Source organism: Micropterus dolomieu, linkage group LG09 (assembly GCF_021292245.1).
Source record: "Micropterus dolomieu isolate WLL.071019.BEF.003 ecotype Adirondacks linkage group LG09, ASM2129224v1, whole genome shotgun sequence".
NCBI classification, from domain to species: Eukaryota; Metazoa; Chordata; class Actinopteri; order Centrarchiformes; family Centrarchidae; genus Micropterus; species Micropterus dolomieu.
The window spans coordinates 5,422,723-5,441,827 of record NC_060158.1 but is presented as its reverse complement, the minus strand read 5'-3'; the positions used below and the strand labels follow the sequence as shown (position 1 = coordinate 5,441,827).

Sequence of the window (19,105 nt, the reverse complement as noted above, 5' to 3'; positions counted from 1 at the left end):
AAGGATTAACTCAACACATTCTGTTTGATTTAACTACTTTCAAAGACTACATCTTTAAAGTGGTCATATTATGCTCATTTTCAGGTTCATAATTTTATTTAGGGGTTGTACCAGAACAGGTTTACATGGTTTCATTTAAAAAAAACACCATATTTGTGTCATTCTGCTGCAGCACCTTTTTTTTCACCCTGTGTGTTGAAGGCTCCGCTTTAGCTATGGAGTGATGCATCTTACTTCTACAAGATCTTTGTTGGGAGTTGCACATTTGCAGTACCTAATTAAGAACTACTAGCCAATTAGAAGCAGAGTCGGGCGGATCCTAAAAAGCCGGTAAACACGGCTTCAGTTCAGCTGTATATCCAGACCGTTCTCATCTCAGGGCGTCCAATAACAACACTTTCAGAAAAAGGGACCAAACATAGTTATTTGACGCCAAAGGTACCCTTCAGCATTGAGATGCTTCCGGATGCGTCTCTATGAGATGCTCTGGGGTGTCTCATATTGACCGGAAGTGCTAGCTAGCTAGTTAGCTAGCTATGTTCGTGTTAAAGGTGTTGACAGTCCCTCGAAAACCCCTTACCCTTGCCACAACCATCAGAAATGTTAGTGCCTAAACCTAAGTTACTGACTTAATGCATGTCGACCGGCTAACCCCTTCAGCTGTGCACATCGGCCGTGAGTCCTCTCTCTCCCCTAGCAGCTAGGGTTAGCCTCCTTTGTGTTGCTGGGACATAGCAAACGGTGGCGTTTCACACGGACGCTGAAGGATACCTTTAGCGTAAAATACTTACACTTTGTCACGTCAATTATGATGCATTGAGATGAGAATGCGTTGATATATCCCCTTAACAGCTTAGCAACACAGACTGGAGCAAGAGTTTCAGAGATATGAGCATTACGACGCGTGTTTTCTGGCTGGACTACAAACGAGCTGTTTTCAGGCCGTTCAGAGCAGTGTTTTCTGTGGGAGATGGGAACTCCCTATTTGCACAGGTTTCACTGTGCAAACCTATTACATTCACACCAAGGAGAAATATAACACAATAAAGGAGACGGAAAATTTGTATATATGCAGTTTTAAATGATAACCACTAGAGGGCAGAAAGACTCACAGACTCACAGTTCCAATGCACTGTTGGTTTATTGCTTTGTTACGTCCAATAAGTTAGCAGAGAAGTGCCCATTCACACATCCAGCAGACACAGAGCAACCTTATCATCACATTGCAGTGGTGTTTCTGGGCACTCAATGAATGTAAGCACAACATTCACTCATCTTTTACCTCCGGTTTGGTCTCCATCAACAGCAAAATCTTTGTCTTTCAGCAGAAGAACCAAAACAGTTGGCTAAAAGAGGCTAAAATAGCACACTCAAAGCCCACAGTTTTTACCCAGCTGCATGACATGTTTTGAAACTCATTTCCCGATTACCAATTTTTTTTAGGATGTTCGAATGACAGGAAGACCAAACCCCACATGTGCAAGAAGTGTATAAATTATTAGCCAAATAAAACTTGCCTATTTTTATAGTACTAATTGTAAAATATTTTTCAATATGTTGAAAGGACCGGAAAACAATAATGTGGGACATGTTAATAGAACTGTGTTAATCTAATTTTATATTCTGTTGAAATCGTGTTAATCTTTGTATCACTACATTTTGAGGTAATATTTTATCAGGACTAAGACTGGCTGTTCTATATGTCTCATAACAAATTTGCTATTTCAGGATGGATGTATAGAGATACAGAAATTGTTTTTGTGACACTATGCAATGGAAATTATATTTTGTTTTTTCCAGGATTGTCTTACTGTATCAAATCAGTATTACAGTAATAGAAGTACAAACTTCAGTTTGCTTTGCTCATGTAAATCCAGCCTTACAATGACTTCTTCAGGGACTGCATGTAATTTTATGGCTTATGAAATTTATGACAGGATGTGAAATTGTATTCAAAATGTGAGATGATAGATGACTTTGCCATATGATATTATCTACATTTTGGTTTATTTCTATGTTTGCTTTGCATGAATGGATGAAAATCTCCTAAATTAAGGTGATAAATAAAAACAAACACACATTAACTGATTCCCTATAATCATGTATTCATTTCTGTTAAAACTTTTTCGATAATGGTAGATAACTTACAAGTATGTAGGTTGTCCTAATACACTTTTGAGCATAAAGTTATTCTGCTATGGAATGAGCACAAACTGTGGAATACAAATTTAACATTAGTGACATAAATGATGGTAAGATTAGTTTAATGTACCACAAAGAGATTTTATGACAACAGACACACCACTGTTCATCATGTGAAACAGTTACCTAAGACATGTTAGCCATTTCATTATGTTAAAAGGGGCTTAGGTTATTTTGGGAATCCCGTGTTCCAGTATAAGAAAGAGTTTTGTTAATTTCCCTCATAGACGAGTCAGATGGCCATGAAACTGTCTGAAATAATCAGTATGAACAATAAAAAATTGCTTCAATGATAATTAAGTTAATTCATAAAAAAATTAAAAGTTTTATGAACAACTATTGTGGTAACAAATTACCTTTTATATCCGTTTATATCTGTATGCATTACAGATTTATCTTCTTTCTATCCATTTCATGACTCTACAACCAAGACAAATATAAATAAGTAAAACTTTATTTTATTTTATTGCTGCAGCCTAAATGCCAAGTTCGCATGGGATCTGGTGGTGTAGCATACCCAGCTGTTATATCCTATGTTTGTTATGTTTCCTTATGATAATGTTCATCTACGAAAGATAGAAAAGTAGAAAACTGAGAATCAAAGATTTCAGCAGCAGAGAGGCTTAGATATTAAGGCAGATGCTTTCAAATGTTAGACAGGAGATTATGTCAATAATCTCCCCAGTCAGGGGAATACGACTGAGAGAGAGAAAGATTGACATAATATAGGCAGTGAAGCAGAGATAAACAGGGCTGTCGGGTCGCTGGGCAGTATGTGGAAAGTAATTAAAAATAAGAGGTTGAATTATACAACAGTTTATGTAAGATGAGCTTCTCACACCACTGAGATGATTTAGTTCACTCTGTTTAGTTATTCCTCAAAAACTACCCAACACAAAGGGCATGAAGGGGTTGATTCATTTTGTAATTCACTGTAAAGAGACCTGTGTGTATCTACCACCAACAACAAAACAAATGATGAAAATAGCTAACAAATGTAATTTTTCACAATTTATTTTGTGTTGTGTGTCCGGTATTATGTTGCAGCTGCCATTGGCCATACAATTAACATCTGGTTCCCAAAGTCATCTAAGTTTAGTTATATACTTTAAAGTAATTTAATATTGTACAGGACATGGAATAGAAGATCTGTTTGTTCAAATCAATGAAGAAATCTTTATACTTATCTTTTAGAGATGTTCCATGAGTGGTTCCCAGTGTGTTTTTTTCAGAGGTGATTATTTTGTTTTGGAAGGAAGCCTCCAAAATAGATTTCCTCTTTGGTGAAGCAGTAAAAGATGCTTTTAAATTCATTTGGCTTCATAATGAAATAAGCATCATGTAAAAAGATACATATCAGATGTCTCCCGCAAAGTGGAGCAGTAAAGTAAACTAGGTCTTTTAATTATGAAACAATATTAATCTTTTATTTAGAGATCTGTGTTTGTCTTTTGTAACTTAAGAACACATTCATCATGAAACAGGCCAACTGTGAACATCTGGAGACTTTGGGAGGAACAAAGGGTTGGGGAACCACAACTCCACAACTCACCCAACACCAACATATTCCAGCAAGAGCTAAATACACTGAACAAAATTGTAAACGCAACACTTTTGTTTTTGCCCCCATTAATCATGAGCTGAACTCAAAGATCAAAGACTTTCTCTATGTACACAAAAGGCCTATTTCTCTCAAATATTGTTCACAAATCTGTCAAAATCTGTGTTAGTGAGCACTTTTCCTTTGCCGAGATAATTCATTCACCACAGGTGTGGCATGTCAAGATGCTGATAACGACCCCACTGAGGTTAAATAGCTGAGTTTCCCTGCCAGTCAGTCAGAACTGAAGAAGTCCTTTGGATGAGGGACGAAACGTCTTCCAGTATCTTCAACCAAGTCCAGTTGCCCTTGATTTTAACCTTTGTTGGATTTCAATGTTTTGTGTTTCTATGCAAAGTTAAAGTCAAGTCGAGACACCGATGAAGACAACAAGCATGCAGATGATTTTCCCTGAGACGGTTCCTGACACTTTGTGCAGAAATTCTTTGGTTATGCAAACAGATTGTTGCAGCATCTGTCCGGTTGGCTGCTCTCTCCAAATAAGTGAAGATGCTAGACGTGGAGGTCCTGGGCTGATGTGGTTGCATGTGGTCTGCAATTGTGAGGCCGGTTGGATGTACTGCCAAATTCTCTGAAACCCTCAAAACTTACGACATCTGTGGCATTGTGCTGTGTGATGGAACTGCACATTTTTGAGTGGCCTTTTATTGTGGCCAGCCTAAGGCACACTTGTGCAATACCCATGTTGTCTGATCATCATCTTGATATTTTGATATGCTCACTAACAGAGATTTTGACAGATTTGTGAACAATATTTGAGAGAAATAAGCCAGTATACACAGAAAAAGTCTTAGATCTTGGGGGCAAAACAAAAGTGTTGCGTTTATAATTTTGTTCAGTGAACAAAAAATAAATTAAAAAAACACATTTATTGCATTGATATTTGAGCATCTAGACCAGTTATTCCAAACCAGGGGTACTTGAAGACCAACGGTTACTTCTGGGTTTACTTTGAAGAAATCAAAATTGTGTTTTGATAATATATATAAAACACATTTGGTTCAACTCATTCTACTCAACTCACAAAAAAGAACATTGTTTCCCATCTACCCCAGGAAAGTCATGAATGGGATTTCCTTCATGGTGCTCACAGCATAAAAAAAAATTACATTTAAAAATCAAAGAAGCAACATCACTGCCTAAAAGAGCGTTCAAGATAGGGCTTACCTTCCGAGGTCTCGTTAAGAGAGTAAACTTGTGTTGTACAATTCAGAGAATTCAGATACACACAACAGCTGTGTCTCAATTCAAGGAACCAATCCTTCAAAGGATGTGGTCTATGAAGGCCAAACAGAGCATTGTTAAATGAGACGGAGGATTTCCTGTTTGCGTCACCAGATGTTCCCGCCCTTATACCGCCCTCATGAAGTGCCATTTCTGTCACATGGCAACCTTGCCAGCTACAGTTGACAATAAATAACACAGTTAATACAAATGGAGCCAGAAATAAAAATAAATCTTTGTTTGTTTTATCACTTATTGGAGGAAATGGAGACGTAATCTTCAGCCACTGTTCGATGACGGAAAAAATCCAGTGAATGAATCGCAATGAACCATAGGATTGGTTGTGCCATGAAGGGTGCGGCTGTTGGATCTTCCAAAATAGGAGAAAGAAAACCGCATTTGAACGAGCCTTTGAAATGGGAAAGCCTTGTTAACCAGCTGTGACACATTTGGTCTTTAAATGCACCTTTTGAAAAATGCGGCCCATGAGCAGAGATCCAAGATTCAAGATTCAAAGAAACAGCTATTATTAGTTTGTCCTCCATTTTGCCTTCTGAGTCTGGTTAGCTGCCTCGTTTCTGTTAGATTCGTCCCCACACCTATACCCTGCACACGTGCTTTGTTCGACACAACGAAAAGACAGTGGATATATGGGTTTCGGAGCACACTGGTGGGCCTTCAATTTGGATAATCTACAGACACAAGCTGTGTGGATTATCCTTCAGACAGTCCCTCGTGTCCTCGTGGGGTGTGATCTGGTAATAACCTGTATCTTGGTTTGCTCTGCAGGTGGCTGATGAGCGTCACCTGGAACAGCCCGTGTTCCTAGGTTACATAAGTAGTGGATGTCTTATCACTCCCTGGTCCTCTTCACAGTCACACCATGTACACAATCACAGTTTTTTTTTTTAACAATAACATAATAGAATGAAAAAAGAAGACTTCTGACACCTTAAAGTTTATTAAAATTTCATGGTTTGGATTTATTGCATTTATCGTAAAGGGAAATCTGGTAGAAACACTTAGTTTTACAAGCTGTTGAACATGATAACACCAGTTCTCCAATATGTACCACTTAACTAGAACATCAAACATTGAGCATTGTGCCTCATGGATGAACACTGTAAAAGACAGAACAATAGACAGTACAAGGGCCCAAGTACAATTACACCTTACTGCACTTACATGTTGGTCAGTGTTTAAAAAAGATGCTAGGGTAAAATGAGAAATTACCAATAGACCAGCATTGACTGCCCAGGAAAGAAAAAAACAACATATTTAACGGTAATGAGACTTGAACTAAAACACATATGTTATCATATTAAAATGCATGCTTGAGTTGCTAAACCACTCCTTTATAATTTGATTTTTTCAAGAAATGTCTACTAATTACTGACAATTTCAAAAATACTGTGCTTTGTCTATTGCAACTTCGATGAAGAGGCTAATCTTTGCAGAACAAGCATTTGCAGTTGTAGTAGTTGTTGGAAAGTGTCAGGTCAGATGTGTATGGGGGAAATTACATGGTAGGCAGACAGTAGTCAATTAGTGTTCCTGTAAAGATTTAAAATTTGTATATGGTTGGTTGGTATGGTAACTGCAATCAAAGGTTACCTGGTGGCAACCTCTCCTGCTTTCCATTTTTGAACATTTATTTTATTTCATGTATGATAAAGAAAACTGTTCAGACAGCACACATACATTGGTAACAAATGTTATAAAACCCTGGAAGTGCTTCCGAATTATTATTTCATTTTGTTCACATTTTGTGAAGGTGCTGTCAGGTGTCATTGCATTAGCAGAGAGAAGGGTGAAATTGAAAAGACAGGACTGGAGAGAGATACACTGAATGTGTGGAAGAGTTACTTTAAAGGCTGATACTGAATCAAACGAAGGGCCTCATCATTGTCCAACACTCCCTGGACGAACTCTCCTTCTGCCACTCGTTCTGGAGAAAGAACAGGAAAAGTAAAAGAGGTTTAGGTCAGGCTATTTAAATTAAATTAAATTAAAAACACTTCTGAAAGGTTCCATGAGAAGATTGCTGTCCTTGTGTTGAGAAGCAACTGATTCAGCTGCAAATTGCTTGAAGATGTGCAGAGAACCCTTTTACTACTAGACTTCTTAAAGATACTCTTTGAGCGACGTCTAAATCATAATGCTACTTAACGGTATGTGCTGGTAAAACAAATGGCCACATTTAGACTGACTTTAGTCCTATGTGAAAAACCTAGCAGTCTTGTTCATTTAAATGAAAGCCACTCTGGGCAACCAGGCAGGGGAAAAAAGTAAAAACCAGATGCAACACAACACCATCAGGCAAGGTGCTGTGGTGGCCGATCAAATACATACTAGCACAAATTCCTGATAGATTACTTTGTAATGAAATAATTTTTTTTACTGTTTACCTCAGTACCAAAAGTCAAATAATTACCACCATCATAACTTTCCAGAGTACAAATTGTTGTGCAGTGTTTGATAAGCCTTTTAACGTATTAACATTGCACCAAAGTTCTTACAAATCTCATATTTCTTTATTCATTTCTCCATGCAGTCTTTTGTATCTTACCTTCATCGCTCTTTTCAAAGAATTTCCAGAGTTTATCTGCCCTCTTTTCAGCTGTGTTTTCATCTTCAGGCAGACTACTCAATTCATCTTTAGGAATCAGCTTGAAGATCGCCTAGTAGGAAAACAAAAACAGAATATATATTTATTTATATTTCATATTTTACCTGTCCATGTAACAAGAGAGACATCATCACAGCCAGAACAACTATAAAATCTATATATCCTATCTATTTTGTATTCTAATTTCATGATTGCAAATGGAGTGAAACCATACCACATAAATGTCTTTAATTTCAACATTCATGAGCTGATCATGTGTCTATTGACAAAAACACGAGCCGCTATGGATTAACCAAGCGGCTCTGTGGTTTTTGTCTGTGTGTCATATGACCTCTAATCTTTTACAATGGTGGCAATGAATAGGCCTGCAGTGGAATCCACAAAAAAAATAGTGAATTTTTAAGAATTTATTGTCATGGAGTGCTATCCTGGAGTTAAAGGAGACCTATTATACTGCATTTCCAGTCATATATATTGTTTTGTGACTCCTGTATGTTAGCTTTGCATGATTCAAAGTTCAAAAAAATAATTTTCTATCTTATACTGGCTCTTCATGTTATTCAATTCAATTTCAATTCAATTCAATTCAATTTTATTTATATAGCGCCAAATCACAACAACAGTTATCTCACAGCGCTTTTCATAAAAGAGCAGGTCTAGACCGTTCTCTATGGTGCTATTTACAGAAGCCCAATAATTCCCACCAAGAGCAAGCACTAGGCGACAGAGGCAAGGAAAAACTTCCTTTTAAGAGGCAGAAACCTCGAGCAGAACCATGGTTATGCTCTTCAAGTTAGCAATGCTTAGCAACAACAAAGAGTTGAACTATGACGCTATAGCGATCCCCAGTGTGTCACAAACTGACACCGATGGGTCTTGACCATGCGTCCATATGTGACATGTCAGGGAGTGAGAAGGGGTTGTTGTCAAACAGAGCCCTTGGTAGAAAAAGCTGTTCAAAACAGAGTGTTGAGAACAGGAGGAAATCTGAGATTTTGACTTACAGGGATTTCTTTTAAATAATTTAACCTCATTATTTGAAGCCTTGGCCATGTTTAACATGAACATACAACATTGTAACATTATAATAGATAAGTCATAAAATATGGAAAAGCATAATGGGTGTCCTTTAAAACCCATGATCGTTACACCGTTCTCTTTTAACAGTGACTTCTAAATTACTTTCTGGACCACCAAAAGATCGGATCCATATTTAAAGCATTTTACATATAAGACAATTAATCATCTCATCACATATGAAAAAAAACAAGGGATTGGCAGTGCTGTGAACACTAAAACTACTAACTCACATTTCACTGCAATTGCAAAGCTTAGAGAAAAGATTACTTGAAAAAAAGAGCCAGGCTGTCAAATCAGTGACAAACTGTCATACTGCAGTCAGACAGAAGAAGGATTTGGCTTTTTTCTTAAACCCTATTTTTCAGTGTCTGTCACGCTGTTTACCTCACAGTCTTTTCAAGCTATTTTTGTAGTGCACAATAAAGAAATAAATATTAAGAAATAATAAAATGTTCTACCACTTTCCTCTCCAAAAGCTAAAACAGAGGACATGTAAGTCAGTTCTGTTTAAGTAGCCAAAATATTGGCAAATATTGGTGTTAATATTGGGTTATTTTTATTGAAATGTTTGCTTACATGGTATCTGATGACTGAAAGGTTTTAAGTGTGTGTTTAATACTTATTTATGTCTTAGGTTATAATTTGTAAAATTCAGTGTATTATTAAGATCTGCAAAACTGCCAATGTCGACCTTTAGCGACTAAAAGATACAGTACATGACAGTCCCAAATAATCCTGCAGGCAGATCATACTGTTGTTTATACTTCATTTGGTTTCTGCTGATGCACATTCTTAACCACATAAGTGGTTGCCATAATTTACACAAAATGGTTTAATTGGTTACAGAATCTTGCATTAGATCTCTTATCTTGTTTTTTTGTATTGTTCTTTACACTTTGTAACTTGTTTTTGAAAAGTGCTCTACAAATAAGGATTATTATTATTATTATTATTATTATCACCCTGGAAGAGACTACTCCCATTAGCATAGAAATGTTTCATCGTAGGATAATGGTGATCACTTAAGGCAATTTTGTATTTACTGCCAATGACCCTTCCCTCTAGGGTCAGCCAATTGTGATTTATTCTGAAACTTCTCAGTACATTTTTAATTTCCAAGGGGTTAATCGATGTGAGTTGACCAAAATGCCTCTTAACACATTTGGATAGACCAACAATCAATCAGAGCAGTGAAACTTGTCATGGTGCATAGTTAAATTAAACTTACAGATTTGTCTGGTTCCCAGGCTAATCTAAGGGGACAAGTGGACCATGCCAGGAAAATGCCCCCACAGCAAACAGAGCCACCAGATCTCCTCATTGTAGGGGTCAAATATTTAGGCCCGTACCGGTCTCATGGTGTATGCCACACATACAATAGCCCATTTGTGGAGAACATGGTAAAGGAAGACTCATCTGACCATATCACATCTCACTGCTCCCGTGATCTCCACGTGCCTTTTAAATAATCTATGAGTGTTGTTCTCTACATCCCATTTTGAAAGTATTAAGAGGAACCTAACCCCCTGAAACCCAGTTTACCTACTGGTGAGGTCTGCAAAACCAGCCCAATACTAACTTTTGCCTATGCTGTCTCTTAACAAGAATTTTCAACTGTTATAAAAATATTTATTTCCCAATCATCTGAAGGCCAAACAGTTAGCAAACTACAACAAAAAAGGTCATGAATGGTTGTTTGCAAGGCTACTGCATCACTTCCCTTTCTCCAAAACTCACCGTGCAGATTTCCGTGACCTCTGACTTGGTGATGTATCCGTTCTTGTCCACGTCAAACAGTGAGAAGGCCCATTCCAGTTTCCTAGTGGTCTTCCCTGTTGATGTCATGTGGAGAGCGATGATGTACTCCTTGAAGTCCAGTGTGCCATCGTCGTTTGTGTCAAAGGAGCGGAAGACGTGCTGGGCATACGTATGGGCATCGCTTTCTGGGAAGAACTTGGAGTAGATGCTCTGAAACTCCTCTTTTGAGATGCGTCCTGTTGGACACTGCTTCTTGAAATTTTCATACCACTGGGCAATCTCTATCTCTGTGAACTTAGTGTTGAGTTTCAAGTCCTCCAGGATCTCCTTGGACACAGCGCCGCTCTTGCTGTTACCCATTGTTGGTGGTGTTGGTGATGTTATAGAGCTATATTAACGTGTGAATTTGTGGCCCTTCTAGGTCAATCAACACAGCTTCAACCTGAGGAGTTGCCTCCTCTGCTCCGTCAAAGTAGTAAACTAAGAGTATTCTCGGGGTACAGCTGCAGTATCCTTCTTGATCTGGTCCTGGCCTACAATTTAGCCTGCAGAAGCATATGCTGTGAAAAGAGCAAAAGCCACTTGGTAAGCTCATTAAGCCAATCAACCATCAGTAATACCAGCAAGAGGTGTCATTGAAAATCAAGGCTGAAGTGCTTGTTTATTGGAATTGTTCTGTGCTTCAGACAGTTTCAATTTCGTACCCCTTTGGTATTTCAAAATAAGCAGCATGCCAATTTGTAAGTGGTATCTTACAAAGAAAGTGGGGGATGACAATCACATTACACTGCTGCATTGGTACATTTCCATGTCAGATGGTACTATGGCACCAACAGAGCAAATCCTGTAAGCCATTAAACAGAGTTACCTGACACATTTTGACAAATGCACATCAACAATGTGATAACTGATTCCCATTGCACTCGATCCAGCACTGAATACTTGTGCACTATGACTAGTGGCAGATTGGCCATCAGGAATTTTGGGAACAATCTCGAACAGCCGGTCCATTTCAGGCTGACCTGGCTGGTGTTCAAGAGTTTTTATTTTTCGGTTTCTTATTTTAAGGAAAATGTTGTGTTGCAGCCACTTTATTTATTTATATAAGATATTTTGTGTCCCAATAACAAAACCAGTCAAATGTACTTTTTTCATAATGCACTGTAAAAATCAGGCTGTGCCCTGGTTTGTTATCCCCACTGACCGAAAATCACTACACTTACATTACTAGAAAAATGTAGACTAATTTCACAAGGAACAAACACACAGCACGACTGCATATGAGACTGATTAAAAATTAATAAAAATAATTTGTAATGTAAAGTAATTCACATACAGTGTTTTTTTCTTGTAAATTTGTGACTTTAATCTCAGAGAAGTTGTGAGTTTTTTCTTTTCACTTTAATCTCAGAGAATATAAAATACGTTTTTTATACTAACATTACCACAATCCCCAAGCTCAAACTTTTTACATACACTGGCCCAAATACGCCGTCGTAATTACCATAACAATTCAATATAGTTATTATTGTTTCATGCTTTTGACTATGATAAAACTAAATAAATTATCTCATCTTTTGTTTCTCATGTATTTCATTGCATTACATAAAACAACCCATGATGATTGCATTTTTACATAAATAAATACTGATACAATTCATCAATAAAAGACATTTAATATATTTGTGGGTAAAGTGAACAGCAGGTGTTTAAGATTATTGAGGCATTCTAATATTTTCTTTAGCATTACATTATCATCTAAGTAATAAAAAGTTCCACATGGTAAATTGCTGTGGTTGGGGAACAAACCAGTGTAATTAAAGGTTATGGTTTACTCACATCCAACAATAAATAAACAATGCTACTGTATATCCATTAAAGTCTTCTCTTCCTTTGACTCTATATGCCTCATATCCATGTGTTTTTCTTTAGAGAGAATATAGTAGTATTTGTCTTAAACGTAGGTTCAGACATATGCTACCAATACAAATAGTCCAAGAAAGTTTAAAGGTCCAATGGTAATTCATAGTGTTGAGCAAGGTTTGTAATATTTCTTGTTGTTTAATGAAGCGCAGCTGTTTGTTTCCTACCTGTGTGAGCAGCTGAGGAGTCCAGGGTAAACAGTGATGCTCCGTCTGTGATCAAGAGAGGAAATCAGCCTCCACTTGTTGAGATAAGTCAATTAGATCGGATCCCCCTGAGGCGGAGCCACAGCTGCACCCATGTGAGCCCCTGAGCTTACTGAGCAGCTTACTGAGCTAGCTTTTTTCTCTCTTCATTCTGTCAAGTGGTCAATACTTATTAATTAATAAGGTGTTTTTCACAAACAGGCTTGCAGGGCTTTGGAGATCAAAAAACATCCAGAAATGTATAAAAATCAACCTCACAATTATGAATCATTCTGTATGTGCATTAAAGAAAAATAATAATAATGGATCAATCAAAGCCCACTGGACCCCTCATGGATGCAATTACAATTATTCATTTTGCTGATGCTTTTATCCAAAGTGACTTACAATCACTATTTATGGAGCAACGAGGGGTTAAGCATCTTGCTCAGGGACACATTGGTGGATGTGTGACAGTGGGGATTTGAACTTGGGTCTCTCACACCAAAGGTATGTGTCTTATCCACTGCTCTATCACCACCCCAGGGTGGATATAGAACAAACATTCTGAAAGGAAAATAAAATTTCCGATATGCCATTTATCAGCTGTGGTGTCAAACATCATCTGCCTGCCCTTGGGTGGTGAGGCCTTTGGCTGGGCTGGGGGGCTGTCGGCCCTGGTTTTACTGTGTTCTCGCTCTGTGGCTGCGGGGGGCTCCCTGGCACGGCTCTCTGCTGTTTCCCTTTGTGGTAGGGCGTGGATGTCCCCGGAGCATGTGATCTCATTACTGTGAGATATGATACAATGAGAGAGACAGGGAAGGAGGTTTGACATTCGACAGACTAAACACTTCCTTGCAGCTTGGATCCTGTCTCGACCTGCAGCAGATCAGCTGACTGAACCTGCATGGCACTGAAAGGTTGCCTTGTTACGAGTACACTGCTGGTTTATCCACTGTAAAAATAAACCATATCATATGGAAGTGGCACAGTAGGAAATTGTCTTTTCCAAAACTACCTTGGACTGTCATGCACGCAGGCAAAGACTTAACAGTTTAAATCCAGCGGGTGCTGGCAACTATTCTGCGGTGTAGCCTACAGCAGGGGATTTTATATGCGCTTAACTGATTGTTGACTGCTGATCCACCATCTGCTCCGCTGGAAACCAGTCTACACAGAAAACATCCACTACCTGCTTTTATAGGGAAATGTGGTCCCTCAACAGGTGTAAACTACTAACTGACTGAAACACGGTGGGAAAGCAGCAGGAATTAAACTTTTTTTTCAGGGCTCAGAGGTCATGACTTTGGTGTTAGAGTGGATTTACTCTCTTTGACCCTTTCCCCTCCCTCACCACTCTACCAGCTCACTTTAATGCATTTTATGGCTTTAAGGTGAATTGATTGATAATTCATTACACAGAGATAACAAATTAAACTCACTTGCTCATGTGTACAATACTGTGCTAAAGATCAGAAAGCTTTCAATAATAGACATGTCAAGAGATTATATTTATAAATTAACAAAATGCAACGTTAGTGAACAGAAGAAAAATCTAAATCAAATCAGTATTTGGTGTGACCACTTTTTGCCTTTGAAACAGTATCAGTTCTTCTAGGTACACTTGCACATAGTTTCTGAAGGAACTCGGCAGGTAAATTGGCCAAAACATCTTGGAGAACTAGGGGAGAGTGGGGTATGTTGTCACACTTTTCACACTGTCTAATATTTCCTGAGCAACGTACATCGCAATGGTACAAATGTAATACCAAATGAAAGAATGAAGACTTGGGCAGAAGTTTGATAATCATTACATCTTCATATCTTATCTCATTATGGAGTTGTAGACTGTTGAATAGAGAGTGTGCACTTGTGACAGTTTGACCCATCAGCAGGTTACACTGCATTGGGTAAGTTGTCACACTGGATTATCAAACAGTGAGAACACTTAATTGTGAAAATTGATTTCAATTTCAAATTGTAACCCAAAATAAAAATCAACTATCAAGCCTAGAGCATTTGGAAAATAAATAATTTAATTCAAAACAAAAATGTTGGCAGAGCACACATTAAGTGGCACAACCTCTTTCTTTGAACTTTAAAATCAAACATTCTCTGGAGTGCAAATAGATCTATGGTAATTGAATGTAATGCTGCAGATAACTTGCTTAAATGTATAACTTCACAGATGTGGTGTTTAAACACACTAATGCAACAATGTGCATTTTTGTACGATGTACATATGAGTCACAGTTCTGGCACACATAAATTGCCTGGCCTGAGGTGCAAACATCGCAGGCCCTTTTGTTGCATTTCACACACTTAAACTCATCTTCTTTGGAATACTGTATAAAAATGGCTCCACATAGATGAGACCAAACGAGTCAGCAGCTTATGTCAAAATCCTTAGCTGTACTTTTGATTGATTTGTTCTTCAACTTCACCTGCCTGACTGCCTTTAACATTATGTCAGGTGGTGTGCTGTCATTCTCTGTCTTCTGTTGCTAATTTTCTTCCTTCCTTAAAAATACACATTCCTCCTTGCAATTACAAATAAATACAAGCGTATTTGTCTGCTACCCTTGTTGCATAACTAAATTAATAACTGTATGATGTAGTGTGTGTGTTTGTATCTACTAACACACTAAATGCCTAGAGTATAAGACCGTATATACTGTGTCATGAATTCAGTCTTGTCCAGGCACATGGCTGCTGCTGTAAAGTACAGTGTGTAATATTATATTTACAGTAACATTTAATACTGGTGTCAGAGGTAATTACACAATTTCACATAGTTTTTTGAGCATGTTTTATTTGTTTATTTGTACTGGGGCAAGTAATCACATTTGACGAATTGCCCCAAAGTTATTGAGACAACTTGCCCCAAACTGACATGTGTGCTAATGTTGGCTAAATCTCAAGGTTAGCTAAACAAAGCACTTCAGCTGAAGTATCAAAGGACACATTATTGTCTCCTCTACTTTGTGCAAAGTTATCATTTTGAACATTCATACCTAATAAGGTTTGATTACATCAAATGTAAAGTGCAAATGTTTTACTTTTGAAGCAAAAAATAAATAATAAAATTGTGCTCACCTCAGATTAGAGTGACCTTGATCGCATGTGAACAGGAAGTTGAACAAAAGTTTTTGGTCTTTGTAATTGTTTCTCCCTAAATCGATTTTACTGGAAATGATGGGGGACAAAACTCACAGTCTTCATTTTGTGTAAAAATGTATTCCAAAGTTCCCCCTGCAAGTGTCCTTGGGCAAGATACTGAAGTCTGTGCAAGAAGTGCATGAAAGTGTGTGAATAGGGTGAATGTGGCATGCAGTGTAAAGCAAATCTAGATGTGGTCGGAAGACAAGGCGCTATACAAGTACAGTCCTTTTACCATTTACTTATTAATAAATGAAGATTAAATAAATAAATGCAAAATATAGAAATGATGGCACTGACCAATGAAACAAATGATATACAGAAGTGGGTTGCATCCCGTTTATAATCTTGCTTTGTCATTGTGGCAATTATAAGATTTCAAATTTCTTTGATAACCATATTTACTTTCCAAATAGCTAGTTGAGTGATGTGTGTTAGCATGTGACTGAATGTTTCTTTTATGCATTCCTGCTCTTTTAGTTTCACAGCATACACATTACTATAAACATCTATTTTTTGTAAAAAATTTTATCAGCGGTTTGATATACTTGCATGTTTTGTCAGAGTTTGTCGTCGTTCAGTTACCTACAATGAGCTGCCATTTAGCGAAGTGACAGATGAACTCTGGACGGCTGTAATGGATCAAGGCATAAGCTCAGAAACTTAACGACAACAACAGACTCAGAGCACACCTACTCTATGTGCATTCAACCTGATTAGGATGACATAACTACCTGCAGACTGTTGGGTTGATTGTTCACAGGACAAGTATGGAGCAGCACATAAGCTCTCTTGGCAAACTGCTGAGATCTCTTCTGTATTAAATAAAACAACTTAACTCCTCTGCTGACGTGCTGAGGCCTAACTTCAGCACCCTGCCTTCGCTTTGGCACCATCAGACAGCTCCAAAGGTGATTTGGATTTTGCCATCTGGCTGCCGAGGCTTTGGGGAGCTCCGCCAGAGGACAAGCAAAACCAATGCCACCTTTTAAGTAGTATAGCTTCTTAAAGCTGGACAGTGTAGCTTTTAAATGAAGAAAACAAACACACAAATTAAAAGTTCAATTCATAACCAATTAAATGTACAATTGCATATAATAACAGACATTATCGAGACACTAGCATACTTTACTATGCTGCATTTTAATATGTCACTGACACACATTTCACAGTTTTTATCACAAAAATAAAAGAAAGAAAGAAATTGTTTTTCATAAAAAGTAGCCCGATTGGGCAAAAAATATTCCACTCTGGCAAGAGAGGTCCCCAGCTGGACACTGCGATAACATGGTCAACATCTTAAACTCCCATTTATGTCTTTAATGCAACTGACTCAAGAGAATACCATCCATCCATCCATGCCATCGTCAACCGCTTATCCTGCGTACAGGGTCGCGGGGGGCTGGAGCCAATCCCAGCTGACATCGGGTGAAAGGCGGGGTACACCCTGGACAGGTCGCCAGTCCATCGCAGGGCCACACATAGACAGACAACTCACGCTCACACTCACACCTAAGGACAATTTAGGGTCAGCAATTAACCCAGCCTGCATGTCTTTGGAGGGTGGGAGGAAGCCGGAGCACCCGGAGAGAATCAAGAGAATACCAGGAAGTAGAAAAGGGAAATTCAGTTACATGTTCAGTTAGCCATGATCCTGTTATTGCCTCTTGTGGCCACAGTGGTCACTGTTTAGTAAAAGTATGGTATAGTATCATAGTATGGCTTTAAATATAAAAATAATTTGGGTAAAGTCTCTGTTTGTCCTAGACATCTTAATGGCTGTCATGGCTTCCTTGTGGATACTAGCCAAGGAAGCAGAGGGAGGTAAGATCAAAAGTCAGCCTGAATACTGAAGAAAACCTGGAGCCACATATCCATCATTTCTGAGTTTTTAATTTTGTATTATTATTATCTGTGTTCTGAGTTGTTGTTCTTAATCCTGTCTGCCTTTTATTTTTTACTTTTTTCCACCAATTTGAATTGAAGAATTCCCCTGAAACCATAAACTTCTTTTGCCACACAGCATAAACATTGTTTGACCAGAGTTTCTTATTTGCCAGTTAGATCATTGAAATGTACGGTAAACTAACCATTTTGATTTTGAGAAGTATTTTTGAGCTTTAGTGTAAAAACAAAAAGAAGAAGGGAAGCACCCAGGTTGATCCTCTCAGCGTAGCGCTTCTTTTTCTGTGCAGGTCTTTCTTCTTTTAGAACAGGGATTTTCCCTTCAGGTTACAAATACTGAGTCCGGATTTATTGGATTAGCAGTTTTCGTCTGCTGGGCTCCTGGGATGAACCTTTCCCTCTTGACATCTCACCTTTAACCCTCAACCTGGTTTAAACTGTTCTAGGAAAGGGAATCCTTTGATTGAGAGGAGAGGGCGGGATTAAAATGGACAAACAGAAAGAGATAAAGGAGAGAAGCAGTGAAGGTGTTAATGTTAGGCAGTATAAGGAGGATTTGGCAGTGATGTAAAGCAGACAAAGAGTCGATACTGGGAATGGAAAATCTGTGGTTGCCAGAACGGGGCTGATGAGTATTATCAAAGCTCTTTGGCTCGACATTGAGGAATCTATTCTCAGAAAAGGACTGTTTAATCTAGACGTCCTAATGGGCGTCATGGCTTCCGTGCGGATACTAATTGTCATGGAAATTTGTATTCAGCTGGTGAGGGACTGAGAAAATGATTGAGTTTCAACAAACCGTTGTCTTTGAAGAATTTATTAATAACAGAGAATAAACAGAGAATTACTACAACACATTCACAGCTGGTCCAGAGACCTGCTGCCCAGGGCAGCTTCAGGCGTCTGGCCCTGAGCAAAGGGATGCATAATCATTTCCACAGTCTAGGTTTCGATGTTTTGGGGAATAGAGATCCTCTCCCAGCCTTGAATGAAGATTCAAGGAGAGGAGAAGACAGCACGAGAGGGAAAAAAACACTAAACAATCTCACAGCTCTGAACCAAAACCCTACATATGTGAACAGACTAATATAGAGTATAATAATAAGAAAAGGTTAATAAAGAGAGAAAAGGTTAAGGTATATATATAAAAAATTGAGGGGTGGTATGTGTCATCCTCAACCTCGCTACGCTTGAACAGTGTCAGGGTGCTGGATTTGGGGTGAAACCCTCCATGCTTTGTGAGGAGCTTTCTCGTCTTGATGTCAGTGGCCTCTATCTCCTCCTTTGGCCAGTTTATTATACCAGCGGGGTACCTGGCTGTGTTGATGGCTCAGGATCTTGTTTTTCCCATTCAGCTGACTTTTCAGGACCTGTCTCACTCTCTGTAGGTATTTGGCTGTGGCGGACTTCCTTGCTGCC

At 38.4% G+C, this 19,105-nt stretch overlaps 1 protein-coding gene across 1 annotated transcript; it reads right to left on the bottom strand.

Annotated features, from left to right (window-relative positions):
* Positions 1 to 6,895: 6,895 nt before the first annotated feature.
* Positions 6,896 to 10,874, bottom strand: rcvrn3 (recoverin 3). Its single transcript, XM_046059009.1, has 3 exons — positions 10,494 to 10,874; positions 7,617 to 7,728; positions 6,896 to 6,995 (listed from the first exon to the last, which is right to left on the bottom strand). The coding sequence occupies exons 1-3, from the start codon at positions 10,872 to 10,874 to the stop codon at positions 6,910 to 6,912; spliced, it is 579 nt and encodes a 192-aa protein (XP_045914965.1). The 3' UTR covers positions 6,896 to 6,909.
* Positions 10,875 to 19,105: the final 8,231 nt, after the last annotated feature.

What these genes read in the sequence shown, in the direction of transcription:
- rcvrn3 (XM_046059009.1), bottom strand. Translation starts at nt 10,874, where the DNA reads ATGGGTAACAGCAAGAGCGGCGCTGTGTCCAAGGAGATCCTGGAGGAC. An exon ending in AGGTCACGGAAATCTGCACG is followed by an intron (nt 7,729 to 10,493) that starts GTGAGTTTTGGA and finishes TTTTCCTACTAG; the next exon opens with GCGATCTTCAAGCTGATTCC. An exon ending in CTTTGAAAAGAGCGATGAAG is followed by an intron (nt 6,996 to 7,616) that starts GTAAGATACAAA and finishes TTCTTTCTCCAG; the next exon opens with AACGAGTGGCAGAAGGAGAG.